This window comes from Mustela putorius, unplaced genomic scaffold (assembly GCF_011764305.1).
Source record: "Mustela putorius furo isolate JIRA1106 unplaced genomic scaffold, ASM1176430v1.1 tig00000095_pilon_pilon_pilon, whole genome shotgun sequence".
In the NCBI taxonomy this organism is placed as follows: Eukaryota; Metazoa; Chordata; class Mammalia; order Carnivora; family Mustelidae; genus Mustela; species Mustela putorius.
This window is the reverse complement of record NW_025421280.1, coordinates 14,981,905-14,999,806: the sequence shown is the minus strand read 5'-3', so window position 1 is coordinate 14,999,806 and position 17,902 is coordinate 14,981,905. Positions and strand designations below refer to the sequence as shown.

Here is a 17,902-nt window from a genome sequence, read left to right as displayed (position 1 = left end):
AACATACAACGAAGGAAGTACCTAATGAAAGACTTTATGTATGTTTTGGTTTAATTTTTTGTCTGTCTTTTTACATGCTTCCCCCCTTACCAAGAGATTATTTGAAGGGAGAATTGATATGCTGACTATAATAGATGAAACCAGAGTCAAATTTACTTTTTCCTGCATGAAAAAGACATAATCTGAGTATGAAAATATGTGTGTATAACATCTAAAACCTTCTGTGATCATACTGTGAAATTTCATTGTTAGCTCTTTTTAAAAAAATATTTTTTAAGATTTTATTTTATTTTATTTTTTTATTTGAGAGAGAGAGGAAGAATGAGCATGACTGGGGAGAAGGGCAGAGGGAGAGGGAGAATATCTCAAGCAGACTCCTCACTGAGCCTGGAGCCCACTGCAGGGCTCAGTCTCACAACCCTAAGATCACGACCTGAGCCAAAATGAAGAGTTGGGTGCTTAACCGGTTGTGCCACTCAGGTGGCACAACTAAAGATTTTATTTTTAAGTAACCTCTATACCCAACATGGGGCTTAAATTTACAACCCTAAGATCAAGAGTTATATGCTCTACCAACTGAACCATCCGGAAACCCCTCTTAGCTCTTTTGTAATAAAGTTGTTATGCCTGGGCTGTGCCTGGGCTACTTGTAAACCAAAGTAATTATCAAATAGAATGCACTAGAAGAATATTACCTAATGATGATGTATTTTTTCCAGGCAGTGTTCAATAGTAGAAAATTTTAATATGGTGAAAGATGGGGAGAGTTACAAGAGAGGAAAGAAAGACATTAGGGGAAGGGACATATTTGAGATATGATGTTGGATCTAATTTATTTTGATAAAACCATTTAGGTTATATCACTTAATAATTTAGCAAATATTTGTTATGTGTTTAGTGTTGGGAAAATACTGATGACAAAGTGAGCATGGTGGAGATTTCAGCCTGGTTTTTATTTTGTTCTCACAAAGAGAATAATTTTGTTCTCTTCTTTTTCTTGAAGAAAAGTTTGTTTTTGTTTTTCCATTTCCAGTTGATTCCAAGTGGAATTTTTCTGACTTGTTATCAAACAATTTCAAAATTGATGAAGAAGAATGGCATATGCCCATTTTACCGAATGTCAAGGCTTACATAAACTCTACATGAGTGATATGTATAATTTAGTATATATAATATATATTTTATAATACCATTTTATAATACCATTGCCATGAATTACTAATATATATTTAACTGTACTTGTGTTCTTTCTCCAGGGTAAAATGACTAAAATGCTTAATATAATTTGCTTCTAAATTTTATTTAACTCAGGTGTGCTGTCAACTATGCATGTCTAAACATGAAAGAGATGACTAATATTTGGTTGTAGAGATTATAGTATTGTACTAACTCTTGCTTTTAAAATAAACATTTTTGTCAGATGACTTACAGGGTGCACAGTCAGAAATTGAGACAAAACAAGAAATTCAGCATCTTCGCAAGGAATTGATTGAAGCCCAGGAACTAGCTAGAGCAAGTAAACAAAAATGCTTTGAACTTCAAGGTGAGATCAAGATTACATTGATTTTTTAGGGGATGTGGAAACAGTGTGATATGACTGAGTCCAGAGGCAGAGTAACTTGCTCCAGATCCACAACTTTATTAGCTATGTGATCCTAGGACATTGACTTAACCCTCTATGAACATGTTTCAAAGCAATAAAGAGCTAAAGTTGCTCTACTTCCTTCACGTCATTGATGTGAGTGAAGACCAAGAAAGACCCATACCAATGAAAGATCTTCACAGTTAATTACATATTAAGTACAACAAAAAGAAAAAACATAATATATTTGAATTTCTAAGTTTTAGTTATACTTAACCTTACTCTTCAGTTTAAGATAAGGGAAATTTATATTTCCTGTGATTTTAGAGTGTATTCTTTAGTAAGTTGGAACAACCAGACAAGGTAAAGGTATAGAATTTTACAGTTTCCCAACCACTTCTATTCCAATAGTTTATTTATCCATAGTATCATAGGCCAGTGGAGCTGGTGATATTTATTCCCTAGAGCTTACATTTTCTTATCATTCACAATAACTACCTAGTTGCATCACTTGGTACCACACAGAGTCTTAGAGCAAGGAGAAAGTGAATGGCCTATGGAGTCCTCATGTTCTCTAAGATGACCATTCTGGTCAGGAGGAAGATTCACATTCCGTGGAGGAACTGGGAGCTTTTTGTTTGTTAGTACTCACTGTATACGTGGCCCTAAACATGAGACTTTTAAGTCTATTTTTAAAATTTAAGCTCAAAATGCTGATTAGCAGCTATCAAGAATGCTCCTCATGTAAAGAATAGCAGATAATCTTGGTAATATAAGGTCTAGAAAACTCTGCTACTCAATTGACTAGATTTATTACTTACTACTGTTTTGTGCTCCTAAAATCTTTAAATTACCTAACTGCTAATACTGATAATACTTACTGCTTAGCTTTTGTTTCCCTCAATAAGCTTTAGGTGAGAATTTCTTAGAAATCTCCAGCTGCTCAATTCTTAATACTGACATTAACTCACAAAATTAGATATATTCTGTTTTGTTTTTAGCTCTTTTGGAAGAAGAAAGAAAAGCCTATCGAAATCAAGTTGAAGAATCCAGTAAACAAATACAGGTTCTTCAAGGTATGAAACACCCCAGGGTTATTTATTTTTAAGAGGGGGGGTTGGGGAGGAAGGGAGTGCAAGCAAGCCCCGGAATGGGGGAGGGATAGAGGGAGAGAGAGCAAGAGGGAACATTAAGCAGGTTCTGTGCCCAGCATGGAACCCGATGCATTGCTTGATTTCATGACCAGAGCCAAAATCAAGAGTCAGACACTTAACCAACTGAGCCACCCAGGCACCCCCATAGACATTTGAGTTCTTTAGAAATTTAAGCTTAATTATGGTCAAGTTAGAATTTCTGGGGTAGATTGTATGTCTTTTTGAAGAGAAAATTCTTTAAACTCTTGTAATTTAATAACTTTATCCATTAGCTTATGTAAATCTGATTTCAATCTATATTTGCATTCTCTAGTGTGTATGGGCAATTTTCCCTAAAGATTCTGTGACATAGGGCTTCCTTTTGTCTTAAAGCATTCTTACCTGGGCATCATTGAGTGCCCCCTAGTGCCAGCATGTTGTTTTATGACTTTATCCTCAAGTGTTAATCGCGCTGATTCCGAACTTGTTAACCTCTCAGTGCTTCCTGCAAACTGAAAAGTCCTCATATTTTTTAATGCTTTTTTTGTGAAGCAGGTTTCCCCTTTCTCAGCCTGAAATTCTCTTAATTATTTTAATTATTCTTTTTTACCTAAGGAACTTTTTCTGTCAATACTTTTCTTACGTTATAGTAACCAAGACTATTTTTCTCTTCTGAACCAAGGATTTCATACAAATTGTTTCAAGTTCAGTCCTTGAGGGCACAGGATCAGATCTGTTAAAAAAATATGCCTCCTTGGGACGCCTGGGTGGCTCAGTTGGTTGAGCAGCTGCCTTTGGCTCAGGTCATGATCCCAGCGTCCTGGGATCGAGTCCCGCATCTGGCTCCTTGCTCGGCCGGGAGCCTGCTTCTCCCTCTGCCTCTGCCTGCCATTCTGTCTGCCTGTGCTTGCTCTCTCGCCCACTCTCTCTGATAAATAAATAAAATCTTAAAAAAAAAAATATATATATATATATACCTCCTTGATTAGGCATTATTCATTAATGTTGTCAATTCATTAATTCAACCAGCAATTCTTGGTTGTTTGCTCTGCTAGTGTTGAGAATAGAGTATGCATGAGATGCACAGTCAATGGAAAAGATAAACCGTAAGCAAATATTAAATGTGGTATCCAATAAAGGCGGAGTAATGGGCTAGAGATTGAGAGGGCTATTTTTAAGTAAGACATCAGAGAAAGCTTTTTTAAGGATCTGACATTTAAACTGCAAATTGAATAAAGAACATCAAAGGTTTTACTAATGCATACCATCTGACCAAGCAATTGTATGTCTAGGAATTCACCCTAAGAAAAAAACTAGGATTGCATTATAAGCAGTATTTTTTATAGTAATTAAAAACTGAACAGCCTAAAATCTCTGCCTGCCTCTCTGCCTACTTGTGATCTCTCTCTGTCAAATAAATAAATAAAATGTTAAAAAAAAAATCTAGAAGAATAAATACCAAATGCTAGAAGCAACTTTCTCTGTGTGGGAGAAGTAAAAAGATCACTTTGGTTTTTTACTCTTTGTGTTTCTATATTTTGACATATTCTGCATTAAACATGGCTTGCTTGTACTATTTAATCAAAAGCAGCAAACAGCTCTGACAGCCTGGGCTGTGCAGTAACTACAATCCCATTTGGGCAGTTCCTTTATTTGTAATTGCTTTAGACAAAGAGAATGATGGATCAATATTCTTTTTTAGCCCAACTACAGAGGTTACACATCAATATTGAGAATCTCCGGGAGGAGAAGGACAGTGAAATCACAAGCACTCGAGATGAACTGCTTAGTGCCCGAGATGAAATTTTGCTTCTTCATCAAGCAGCAGAAAAGGCTGCCTCTGAGCGGGACACTGACATTGCCTCGTTACAAGAAGAGCTTAAGAAGGTGCGAGCTGAGCTTGAGCGGTGGCGGAAAGCAGCGTCTGAATATGAGAAAGAAATCACAAGTCTGCAAAGTAGTTTTCAGCTTCGATGTCAGCAGTGTGAGGACCAGCAGAGAGAGGAAGCAACAAGGCTACAAAGTGAGTGTGCATATTTTACATAAAGCTCTTAATTCTTGACAATGATAACTTTATAACTTGCACAAAATAACCATTTGAGCTGTTTCTCTCTTTGGTAACAGTTTGGTTGCATAAAGTAATGTTTTTATATTGGGTCCATAAACATTCTTCAGGTCCACAAGTTCTACAATAAATTAGAATTTCTTATAATTTTATATTTTATTTTAATACTACTGAATTATTTGTCTTATAAAAGTGAAGTGGGAAGAAAACATTAAGGAAGTTCAAAGTGATGGAACTTACCTAAGGTATAGAGACAAAATAGGCAGTAACCAAAGAATAGCCATGCAAAATCTACCTGTTTTGGGGGGAGGGGGAAAGTATGTTTTTCTCTGAAATATTTCCCTTACCCTTTGAATTATTATGGAAGTTATGTTCCTCTATTAATGAATATGTTTTGGGACTATTTTAGGTGAACTAGAGAAGTTGAAAAAGGAATGGAATGTATTGGAAACCGAATGCCATTCTCTAAAAAAGGAAAATGTTTTGTTATCATCAGAACTGCAGCGGCAAGAAAAAGAATTGCACAAGTATGCAAGAACTCTTTTAGCTTCAAAATATTTTTTTATCTTAAATTTTCATCTAAATTAAATTTAAACTTGATACTTAAATACCTTTTTGGAGGAAAATGTTTAGCCAGACTCCTTTTGGCCGTTTGATGGTTAAGCACACTAACTGACTACTTCAGCAGGATTTTGGTTTTTTCTTTTTTGGACTTCCATCATCATCCTACATGTCCTTTCCTTTTGGCACACTCAAGAATACACATTCAGGGACTACAGCACCCCTCTCCCCACCAAAGCCCTAAACAAGTAAACAGCAAAGATCTATACTTAGTGATTGAATTTGTCCTATAAACTAAATGATAAAAATTTCAAATATAAGTTGTTTTTCTTTCACACCAATGATTCCTTTTGTTAGTAAGGGTAATCAGGAGATGCCTATAATAAAGAATTTATACCATTGAAAAGATAGAAATTCAGCTTTTGAATTTCACATAAAAGAGTTTAATATAAATTAATAATATCATTTAAAGAGTAGTAATATATAAAGTATATAAAATCAAGAACTCTCCAAAACCAGTCATGTCTTTCTAATAGCCAATACCTTACAAGCAAACCAATGAATGTAATAAATTTATGCCAGCAAATTTAATGGAGTCCTATTTCCCCACCATTTGTTGTATAGTTTAAAATTGATTTTTTTTCTTAAAAATTTGATCCATTCCATATTTTTATTTGAATACTATTTATGTTCTAATTCAGAATATGAAAGTAGTATGTGTTTATTTTTGAAGCTACTCCTAATTAATCCATCTTCCTCCCCACAGTATATCAGATATGGGAGTCTTTACTCTCTTGTGAGCCTGTGTTTATACTTCTAAAGAGCATCAGGGTTAGCAGAAACTCAGTGATCAAGGTCAATGTCAGTTCCCCATAAAAACAAGCTTTAGGAGAAAACAAAGAAAGGAGTAGGTACATCAGAAAACAGTTAGCCTCATTATCTCCTTATAAACAGTAGCAATTGTAGTAAATTATACATTTTTAAAAATCAAAAACTAGAAGGAACAAGATGTGCAGATTTATTCTCTAAAATGCCTTCTTAGAGTACCATTTATTAACAATATCTGTTGTGTCCTGTTTTTTTAGTCTTTTCATACATTTATGTGTATTACTTTTTAAATGTTTAGAGGTAATTAGTAACAAAATGTAAACATGTTTATAACATATAATTTTATAAAAAGAATTCCAAAATCTGAGTAGGACGAAATAAAGGCCCAAACAGAACTGTATTCACATGTGAGTGTATATGTATGTACCAACTGATCATCTGTGTTGACAGCACATTTGGGTAGATTGGTTTAAAATGAGTGTGAGATGATGCAGACATTCAAATACTTCATATTTGGAATCTTAGGGAATCCATTAGTTCGATATTCTATTAAGTGAGAAATAGTAATCTTTGATTACTAATACTGATTATCCTAAATTGTTTCCACCTTGGGATTATTGATATTTTAAAGATTTAAGCTAATCCTTCTTTTTTGTGATGTAATTAATTGGAATCTGGCAGGTTGTTAAATGCTGTTTTTTTAATTATTTCAGATTTGTTGAAGTGTTGAAAAGCAGCAAACTCCTTATGAGTTAGAAGTATGCAGTTTAAAAAATTAGGTCCCAGAAAGGTGGAATATATATCATTAGTTGCAGTTATCTGTCTAAACTCACATCAACTATTTAAGACAAATTCTGTTCCCTAAACTTTTCTGGTTTAGTGGCACTCTGACTTTATTTGGCAAGCCTCCTCAGTACTTCAGTAGTATTTAGAAGTTAGTCTTTCTTCACAGAGTCTTCTATGCCATGTAGTTCCTAGCTATATTGGGCTGACATCATACCCCTTAAGAATCTGCCTGGCATACAATCAGAATGGGATTTATACTCCATAGTTCCTTCATTAATATTATTGAGTCTGAGTCTTATGATCCATTCTGAGAAGCATAAAACTGTCATCTTGAAAATTTTATTCTCCTTTAGCTATTCCTATTGTAGATGGGAGCCACATTCTTTCAAACAGCTACACTATGTAGGTCTTTGTTTTTTGTTGTTTGTGATGTAGAGGGGATTGAACACAGATTTTTATTCCTGCCTATCAAGCTGTTTTCCTAGTGTGTAAATTGGATTATTTACATCAAATATAAAAGTAATTGTAGAATTTAAGCCAGAGAACAGCCTCAGAAATTATTGAGTTCAATCTTCTTACTTGACAGCGGAGGGCACTGAGACTCTCCTTGTGTTATTTGTGTGTGTAATGAGGTGCCTGACACAGCTCTTAGAGCTCAGGAAAAGGTTCCTCAGAGAAGGAAACTGCACCGGTTAGTGACTTGCTCAGTGTCCCACAACTGAACAGTAGCAGTGCTGGGGTCTAGAACCCCGTCTCCTGGATCTTTGTTTCATGCTTTTCCCCCAGTTTGGTGTGTCTTTTCATTAAAGTAAGTTTATCTTTACTTGAATTGACAGTGGCTCCTAAGCTTTAAGTTTTTGTCCCCCATCCTGTCTGTCAAGTACTTAAACTTAAATAAGAAAATAGTTGAAACATGTGCTGATTTCCTGGGAAAGACCCACTCTGACTCTTTTTATGAAACAATTAATATGTGACATAACAAAATACACAGTCATCCACCTCCTACTTCCACTTTTAAGATTTCAGCTTCTGGGCATTATTTCAATCTGAAAATAGAACACAGTTTTTAAACATGCAATTTTTAAAGTATTTTAACATTTTTTATTTATTGAACATATCTTATTCTCTTTTATATATTTTCCCATCCCTCCTAATGAAATGTATAAGAAATTGGACTTCCTGCTATGTCTAGTTTCTTTGTGAATTGAATAACTGTCGATATTTATGTTACAGTTCTCAGAAGCAGAGTTTAGAGCTTACCAGTGATCTCAGCATCCTTCAAATGACTAGGAAGCAGCTTGAGAATCAAGTGGGATCCTTGAAAGAACAGCATCTTCGGGATTCAGCTGATTTAAAAACGCTTCTCAGTAAGGCTGAAAACCAAGCAAAGGATGTACAGAAAGAGGTAAAGCGAAAAGACATTATGAGCCCAATTATGGTTGGACTTAAAGCCAAAACCAAATCAGATATTCATGCCAGTTAGAAATAAAGGGAAGCAGAAGTCACATTACCTGTCACAAAGTTGATACTTGGAGCGTCTCTGCTTGGTGATTTCTAGCTGTGTATCATGGTTCATATATAGAGAATTCATCAGTAGGGTTTGGTCTCAAAAATATAAATATATAAAATTACATTAAAACTTTTTCTCTACCAGTTAGTCGACCTATATGAGAAGCCCTTTGTATACCAGATTACTCAATCCATTGTTTATCTTTCAAAGACAGTATCGTATTTAACTTAGAATACTTTTGGAAACAAACTGGGGCCACACCGTAATGCTGTCTAAAGCCCTCAGTAACACTGGCCTGAAAGTTAAGCAAAATTCACTTCATAGCCAGCCAGCCAGACATGTGTTCTGTGACCTTTTACTTTCTTCTCCTGCACTCCCACCCCTTTATCCCCCTTCTTCTACCCTTCTTCACAAATATGCATGCTCACTTTTCATGTCATTTTGCTTAAAACCTTGACTTGGGTGGCTTTCAAAAAAAATCACGTTAAAAATGGTGAGGGCTGGTTTTGGACTGGAAACCCCACCCAGCTTCTTTCTGAGGAAAACAAAGTGAACAACGGGGCAAGGAGAGCTGTGTTCAGTCCTGCCACCTTATCCTTCCTGCATTGAGTCCTGGCCAGCTCAGGGACAGGGAAGGCTGATGCATCTTGACCTTCTGGTCGGGGCCCATCCCCGACCAGAAGATTCTTTTAAATGAAGGATTCATTATACGTAGAAGGAAGTTGAAGACAACTCTTTGTCTTTAATAACAAATTTCCTCAAAATTGTTTTTCGGAGATCTGTTCAGTCAATGCAGTTTTTCTTTGCACTTCCCTTTCCTTGTAGTATCCTGAACGTGGACATGATTATTGTTCTTCTGTCTTCATGTTTGTTCTTAAAGAAAAAAAAGCCTGTAACATTTTTTATTTATGTGTGGCCATATTGATTTTGTAATATGTTCGTTTTTATCTTCTTGCTAAGGATATGTGTTCTGGGAGCAATCTCATTTTATTTAGTTGGAACACACATTTTGTGCCAAATATCCTAGTATTTGATACTGTAAGCACTTTGTGTCCTTCCAGTCCATATGCCATAATTCTTTCAAAATCTGGGAAGAATGCTGTGGCTGGAAGATGATTCTGTTGTATGTTACTCTGAATGCACTGGCCGTTTTGTTGCATTATTTGTTTGCCTGTTTTTGGTCACTGAGCAATCAGTGAGAAATGCTTTAACTGCTTCCACAAATGGCAGTGGCATGTTGTCACAGCATCTAAATTGTTGATTTGGATTGCATTAAATGCAGCACATTTAAAAACATGTGTGAACTTGTCAATATGTTTCTTCTCTATTTTCTTGTTCAGTGTTTTCCATTGTGAAATGATGTGTAGTCATCACACTCCTTTGTAATGTAAAATTGCTTCTCTTTCTGTTTGTCCTGATGTCAACTACTGGATACTAGTCTGTAACTAAAATGTTCTTGTATCTGTGTAATCCACTGCAAATGAATTACTACCTTTTATTAATGCACATACATTCTCTTTCAACATTTCCCCTTTGTTCTCCTTTCTCTCATAGAATCATGCTTAATGTGCACAGTATCATGTATCTTCAGCACTGTAACAGGCTAAAATATTACGAGCTAAGCAAGCCAGATATGCTTATTTTTGTGAAGAAGAACCAAAGGTGTTGGTAATATTTTGTGGTATTTTCCTCTTAATCAGAACTGAGCTCCTATCTCACCTTCGAGTTAGAAAGCAAGATGGAGCAAAAATGCTATCCAAGCCAGGTTGGAAATTAAGGCTGCAGAAGGTGACCTTTTGTTCCAACAATTAAATTTCATATGTATGGCAACTTGTATTTGAACATTTAACCCAAAAAGTACATGAGAAAGTAAATTTTAGTCCTCAAGTATTAGGAGAAAAATAATGATATGTCATCTTTATATCTGACTTAAGAAAAGATTCTTTATACTTTAGTAGGTATATCTGTACTTTATGAACTCATAAAACGTTGAGTACACAAGTCCATGGTGCAAAGACCAACTCAGGAAAGTTGTCTGGCTTCACCACCCAGCTCTGGGGCCAGAGCCCTTCCCACCCTGCTCACATGCTGAAGGTAAACAGCAGGCTCTTCCTGACTGAGCTGCCTTCCTGTCACTCTGCTTCATAGTCCCTGGAGTGGAGAAATGATTAAGTGCTTTGGTATAAAGGGCAGGCTGGATGTAAGAATAGCGGGAAAGGAAAGTAAGGGAGAATTTAGGTCAGCAAAGCAGTTTTCACTTATCCTTTATTAGTCATTGTTAAGAATCAGATCATTGAGAACTGATTATGTTCTAAGAGACTAGTCTAGGTATACTGAATTTGCTTTGGCAGCCTGCTGGCAACCTTCTGCCTTCTGGAAGGAAGTCCATAGACCCCACAAAAAAAACTGTCATAAAGTCCATGAATCTTACTCTGTAGTTCATTGTTTGGCATAGAACCCGGACTTGTTCTGGGCACACTGTTAGGTAACAGGGAGTTCCTTCACATTTTACCTCCCACTCAGTACCTGTGTCTTTGTTCCCACTTACTAGTGATCTCTCTGTTGACGCTAATCCCTCTGCCTCCACCTCTTCTGATTAATGTTTTTATACATTTGCATCCTCCTTAATATTTCTCTTTGGAGTGCATAATGATGAGCTCCTAATTAATCACTCCAGAGTATTTTCATTATCAGAAGCACCACGTAAAGGTGTCCTCACTTGAGAAATTTCTAGGAGATAGGCTGAAAGAAGAGAAACCTCTGTGGTATGCTGGTCCCATGGTGCATTTTTATTATACTCGGCCCTTGTCTGTCTTTCTTCCTTCTAAAACCTTCAGAGATGGCAGAGTGGGGCAGCGGAGGCTGAGACAGAGGCATAGCCAGGAGCAAAACAGTTTTGCTCTTTGACCGGAAGCTTGCACATAGAATGCAATATCTAGAAGTAGAACCAGTCAGAATTCCTGCCTCCTTGGCACTTAAATAGAAACAAGCCATACTGTCCAGCTTTGATGTCACCTGCATTCAGAGGAGAGCTTATCTGTCTGAACATATTGTCTGAACATCAAATTATATTCAATGAACAGTTTGTCAGAGTAGGAAGTGGCATGTTTCACTCTAGAAAAATATTTGTAAGGAATAGATTCGTAAAAATTATTTACTAATGCTTACAAGTTCTAGGTCAAAAAATAGAAATGTCCCAAGCATAGTGGTTAGTACCATGTATGTATATATATATGTATTTCTTTACATCATTTGCCTAGAAGTTCATTTATCCAGAACACTTTACTACCCAGTGATGCCTGGGTGAAGGAAAGCATAATGGGAGTTAGTACTTCTCACTTAGGACTAAAATAGCTTGGCTGACATTGGTTACCAGGATATAAACTCAGACTTCCTAACTTTGCCATTTAATTAACCTACGGAGTTTTTTTCTATACTTGCTTTTCTTTGGGTCAGTTTGAAAATTATTTTACTTTTCTCCTCTAACTCACTCAATGGAAAAAGAGTGACCCTTTAGATTAGAAACAGATGGCACAGTGGTGATTTCTCTTTATTTATTTATTTTTTTAACTCCAGGGCCATAAAGTTCTTACGTAGAATAAAGTTAACATTAAAGACTTCCTATTATTAGTGCAAATGATTCTTAACCTCCTGAAAACAAAAAGGCTTGACTTTGATGTTGCAGGTGGCTAAATAAGGTCTGGTATTAAGCCTGACTAGAACCATAACTTCATACCCATTTTAAGTTGAGTCTGCACACTCTTTTTTCTTTGCCTTTAGTATGAAAAGACACAGACTGTACTCTCAGAACTGAAGTTGAAGTTTGAAATGACTGAGCAGGAAAAACAATCAATCACAGATGAGCTCAAACAATGTAAAGACAACCTGAAGCTGCTCCGAGAGAAAGGAAATAATGTAAGTCTTTGCAAACTGGCTTAGCTTTGACTGAGAGGCAGGTGAGAGCCCTGAAATGGATTTTTCAGAGGACTTTATTACTGATTTGAGAAATTAAGGCTTGTAGTACATTAACTAAACTTTTCATTATGAAATTCCATGATGGAATCTTTGTGCTGTCAAATTTTTGAGTAAGAATTTGCCCCTTTAACCAGTATCCTTAGAAGAGCCTGAGGACTGCCTGGAGGAAGAGCCTTTTTTACAAGAAAATAATTTACCTAAGAACTGTCAGATTTTCCCAGATGAATCTGAAGTTCTGTCACCAAGCCATCGTCTGGCACTTAATTTCTCCTGCTGAGAGATGAAGCACTGTACCACCAGGGACCCACCTAAGAAAGAGTAGTACATACTGACTCCTTAGCATTTGGCTATATCAAAAAATGGAAACTTAATTACAGTTTTCATTTTATACCAATAATGTTATCACTAAAGCATATTCCTAAAAAGCTTAGTGTCTTTTTAACCTCCTATAAATATTAGGGAATATTTATTGAGTTTCTGTAGGGCTGTGTGTGTGTGTGTGTGTGTGTATGTGTGTGAAATTGGAACATTTTCATATAAATTGAGCTTACTGTTAGTTTGTTTTTCATTTACTAGAAAGGCAGATGGTCTTTAAAAAGATGTTACATATACTAAATAAGTGTTGTGTTCTACGTTTTGGTGATCATTGCCTTTGTGGGCCCTAACTGATGGCTGTTCAGTGTAGTTGGTTGCGCTCTGACTTATTTCAAATTCCTGTCATGGCTTGGACACTGCAGTGGCGTAAGCCACACCCTTCCTACAGAGGAAAGCACTCTGCTTAACTTTGCCGCACGAGTATGAAAGAGTGACGTTGCATGGCCATCCAGTTACACAGTTGCACACAGAATGCTCATGAGTTGTGTCCAGCTGTCCTTCACTAAAGAAAGTCTTAGCTTTTTAGAAAAAGAAGTCTTGTTGTTTAGGTAGAAGCCCTTCAGAAGTTGATAAATTAGGTATGGAGGCTTAGTGCTATAAGCAAAATTGTGTTTATTTTGGAAACGTAGATTACAGAACTCTTCTGAAATCAGATTATAATGGTTTGGTTACTTCTCTCTTTTGTGTTAATTCATATCTTTCTGAGTGTGGAATTTCAGTCCGCCTTCTACTAAATTAACCTATGAAGACATCTAGCATAATCAGAATGGATGCCTCTGTACTATTTAGAGGCTTTCAAAAGTAACCTGGCTATTATTATTTATAGCTGTACCAAGAATTTACCTTAAAGGTGAATTTCCTTTTTCTGTGGTATTAGACTTAAGGTACTAAATTTTTCTCTGAAATAAAACTCACTGTAGTAACTCTTTCCAATTTTAAAAATGTATTATATTCTGATAACATAACTGAAAACCCTGAGACTCAGCTGGCTGTCTTTATATATCCAGTGTTTATCACACATTGTGTCAGATCTCTTGCTTGGTTTAGGAAGCATGTATCACAAGGCGTTTTATTTTTAAACTTAAAAGCAGCACCATCTCGAAGAAGACAATTTTGGTTTAAAAAAAGGTTTCAATGGAGGGATAAAATAAACTTTAGCCATTTCTAAGAGACTACATTATCAAATAATGGATTCCAGCTGTGGAACAAAAGTAATGTAAGGTCAAGCAGAGCATTAGTTGGTGAAGTGTTGCCATTGCTCTGTCTTGAAGTGCTACATTTCATTAGGGATTAGGGGCACCCACATTGTCCACTGCCTCCAGCTGTCCCTTTTAAACTGGTAGTTAGTACCACAGTCCCGTCATTCTAGATTGTATTAGATGTCTTTAAAATGTTTGAATCAGTACAAAACCTGAGTGCTTTTACTTCTATTACTTCAGTCTTCCTACCCTCCTTCCTACCATGGGTCTAAATCATCTTATCTGATTTTTTTTATAGCATAAAATGATTTTAATATCCCTTCCCTTCTTTAGCCTTCCATATTACAACCCGTCCCAGCCGTATTCATCGGCCTATTCCTGGCTTTCCTGTTTTGGTGTTTCGGTCCATTGTGGTAGAGAAAGGTACAAGCACTACTGTTGAGTCCTTGTCTGTTTGTCCCCGTCACCTGTTTGTGCCATATTTGTAATATAGTGCATGGCAAAACCACACAGGTATTTCGTTACCTGAAGCAAACCCTTCATTTAGTATGCCATGTATTGTGTCATACGAATGATTTGAACAATCAACTAATCACATAACATTTTGTCTTGTTTCCTTTGTAGTACTGCTAACCATGAATTAATTCCAACCTAACCAGTTGTTAATGTGCTGCCTTTAACTGAGCCTTTGTCTCTAGCAAACTGGAGTAAACTAAGAATTGCTGCAATATTGGTACCCCCCCCCAATTAAGTGTTTAATCAGATTTGAATGAGAAATGAAGCGTTTGCCTCTTTGAAATTTTCAGCCAGCTTTCCTCCTCTCCCTCTTCTATTCCATAGTGTAGAGTTTCTTCCTTTCAACTCTTTACCTGTATTTACACTGTGGCTATGAAGATGAAAAAGGATAAGATTAGCATAATGAGCCATTGGCTTGCAATCTCAACCCCAATGTGTACATACTTATGAGAGTCTAAACCTATCCCATATCTCTCTGAGCCTTGATCTGCAAATCAGAATATTTCTTTAAAAGCCAGCTTTGTCATTAAGACTCTCAGTACGCTAGTGAAAGTAAAAGCTGTCTGCCAGAGCACGTTAGTTTCATAAGGCCCTCTGAAAGTTAATAGGGAGTCGCCCACCCATGCTTACCTGCAACAAGCATGTGTGTTAGTAGAACATACGAGATAATCCATGACATTACTACATTGGACATGGTCTTTACCAAAAGTGTCAAAGAGGCAGGGTCCTATTAGTACTTCCTTTTCTTGAACCCCATCTGAGCTTGTCTTCTGTGGTCTCACATTAGAGAATCAAAGCTTAGACCATTTTCTTTCTGCCACCTTACCCACTAGCTGCTTGTATAAAACTACCCCAACATACAAATCTGGTTTTTATCAAGAAATAAACATTTAGGCAGACATGTATTCCAGGCATCCGTGTATATCCGTTAGTTGTAATATATGGATACTGGAATAAGTAAAGCAGGCTGAGCCCACAGGTTTTCTTAGAAGTCACTATTAGGTTTCAACTGTAACGAAATTGAAAACTGCCTAAGACTTTCCTGAGCTGTATCAGACTTGCACACAACCGTCCTCTAAAAGCATTCCTGCTGTCACAGCTCTCCTCACACCTGTACTCCCTCACCCTTTTTCCTTTGCTTTTTAAAATGTATTCTCCTGCAAAGATAAGGTTTTTCTAATATTCTGTTAAGTATTCAGGATTCTCTGGAACCAAGGGGTTAATAGGTATGAAAAGAGAGGGAAGAATGCGATATTGACTCTTGGTTTCTTTCCACACAGAAACCCTGGCCCTGGATGCCCATGTTGGCTGCCCTGGTTGCGGTGACAGCCATTGTGCTGTACGTGCCAGGTCTTGCCAGAGCGTCTCCATGAGAGCGTTTCTTGAGTCCGTACACCGTCCTCCCTTTAGAAGCTGGCATCACACTCATGCTGGGGACAAACAGAACCATTTTCTTCCTTTTTACCTCTTAAGACAGCAGAAGTGCAAGAATACAGCTGTAGGGTCATTGCTTTAAATTATATAAAATGTATCTATCTATAAAGAGGATATAAAATTGTGACTTTATTCTACTGTAAGCAATAATTTGCTTGCAATTTTTCATGTAATTTTTAAATTAGTATGTTGAGATTCTGAATATTATGGTGGCCTAAAGTAGGCTTCTTGGTACACCAAATTATTTATAACATTAAATTTATGGGTATTTTACTCTGAATTCTAATGGCCAGATAATTCATTTTTCTGATTCGATAACTACCCAAACCAAACAACCAGTACATACATGGGAAGAGAGGCCCTGTGTGCTCAGTGCCTATCAGTTTGAAATATATACACATATATATATATTTTTTACATATTTACGCCATTTTTACTTGTTATAAAACCACTGAGCTATTGGGAACAAGACTTAGAGACAACTATTTGTGTGGATTTTCTTTCTTTCTTTCTTTTTTTAAAGAGAAATACACTTGGAAAATATTCTGTTCTAGTGATAATTTGGGGAATATGTGCACGCTTGTTCAGCCTTAATGTGACTTGACAATGTGGAGGACATCAACTTTGAAAAACTTTCCATGAGAGTGTGTATTTTCTTGAGCAAACTGAAGTATTTCTGGGAGCAAAAACAATCCTACAATTTCAGTGCAGTAAACCAAACTGTTGAGTCAATTGGAATGTAATTTATTAAACCTCATGTATTTAAAGAGATATTTTCTTTAAAAGCCAAGTTACTTTCTCATATACAGCATTTTAGGAAGCATGATTTTTTTTTTCTATCATCTCTTCCTCCAAGCATGTTTAATTGAAGAAAGAATTAATATCTCTTTAGATAAGCTTTTACTGACTTAATTTGGTTATGATATTTCAAAGCTAATTCATGTTCAAGGTGAGCTGTTGTTACCTACCAACAGATTTCCTGGTCGGGTATGCAAATGGTTATTTTCTTTTTACTGTTGTTAATTGGGACTTTCTGTTTATGAGAAGCATTATTCCCAAGATTAATAGTGTTCCATGCACAGTGAGGCACCTAAACACTGCTTGATGTTATAAATTTAAAACACAGAAGTGAAAGTTTAGCTATGGTTTTGTGCGGCACCACAGTTATGTCAATAAAATTTATTTAGGTCATAGAATATCCTAAAGTATCACATAGTTAAATTTTTCAGTCAATGAAGACTGGGAGGGATGTCAGTGAATTGGCTTGATTGTTCTGTGGCAATCCACAGGCCTAGCCAAATGTTGAAATAGAAGTTTAGGATATAATTTGCCTTGTGATGTTTGGCAGTCGTTGTTTATACTTTAAAGGTTATATTTTAAGCTATTTGGGATTTGCTGTTGGGAGGATCAGTAGATTTATGGAGGAATTAGTCACAAACGACTTGTAGAAAATGCTGTCATATAGTTCATTTCATCATTTTCTGTTGCAGGAAGCCACTCCACCACAGAATGCTAATATGCCAGTGGTACCCAGTACCTCTTGTATATAGGTTATTGCAAATATTGTTCTGAAATGCTTAACTTCAGAATTACATTTTTTAAAGTAAATAATTGTTTTAAATCTATTTTGTAAAGATATAAAGTACAATAGAATTTCTGGAGTACAGATTAAACTATTTGCACTAACACACGTGATGTGCATGATTTAATAAAATAACTTTACTCTCCCTATGCATTTTTGAGTTGGATATCATTGAAATTCTTAGTGTTTACTATTAGATTGTTAATAATCTTTTCTTGAAATGACTCTTAATGCAACATAATATATATTTGGTGTTCTTCAGGGTTTAAAAGAAAACACTGAGCTGTTTCCTTTGAGTTTTATTAGCCTTTTATTCAACTTACTGCTCTAATTTTTCCCCCTTTTACGATGGTTAT

The 17,902-nt window shown here is 36.2% G+C and overlaps 1 protein-coding gene across 38 annotated transcripts in view; it reads left to right on the top strand.

The window, feature by feature from the left end:
* The window catches only part of LOC101680902 (sarcolemma associated protein), a 142,133-nt gene extending 124,438 nt beyond the window's left edge, over positions 1–17,695 (top strand). For 20 of the 38 annotated variants that reach the window (XM_013053326.2, XM_013053315.2, XM_045078519.1 and 17 more), the window contains 7 exons: positions 1,421–1,543; positions 2,584–2,658; positions 4,418–4,738; positions 5,190–5,307; positions 8,189–8,360; positions 12,246–12,380; positions 15,811–17,695. In XM_013053326.2, the coding sequence (XP_012908780.1) occupies positions 1,421–1,543; positions 2,584–2,658; positions 4,418–4,738; positions 5,190–5,307; positions 8,189–8,360; positions 12,246–12,380; positions 15,811–15,903 (1,037 nt within the window). In that variant the 3' untranslated portion in view covers positions 15,904–17,695. Of the gene's footprint in view, positions 1–1,420; positions 1,544–2,583; positions 2,659–4,417; positions 4,739–5,189; positions 5,308–8,188; positions 8,361–12,245; positions 12,381–14,347; positions 14,438–15,810 lie in introns of all 38 variants that reach the window. The other 18 variants (XM_045078541.1, XM_045078517.1, XM_045078483.1 and 15 more) reach the window with 3 other exon arrangements.
* Positions 17,696–17,902: the final 207 nt, after the last annotated feature.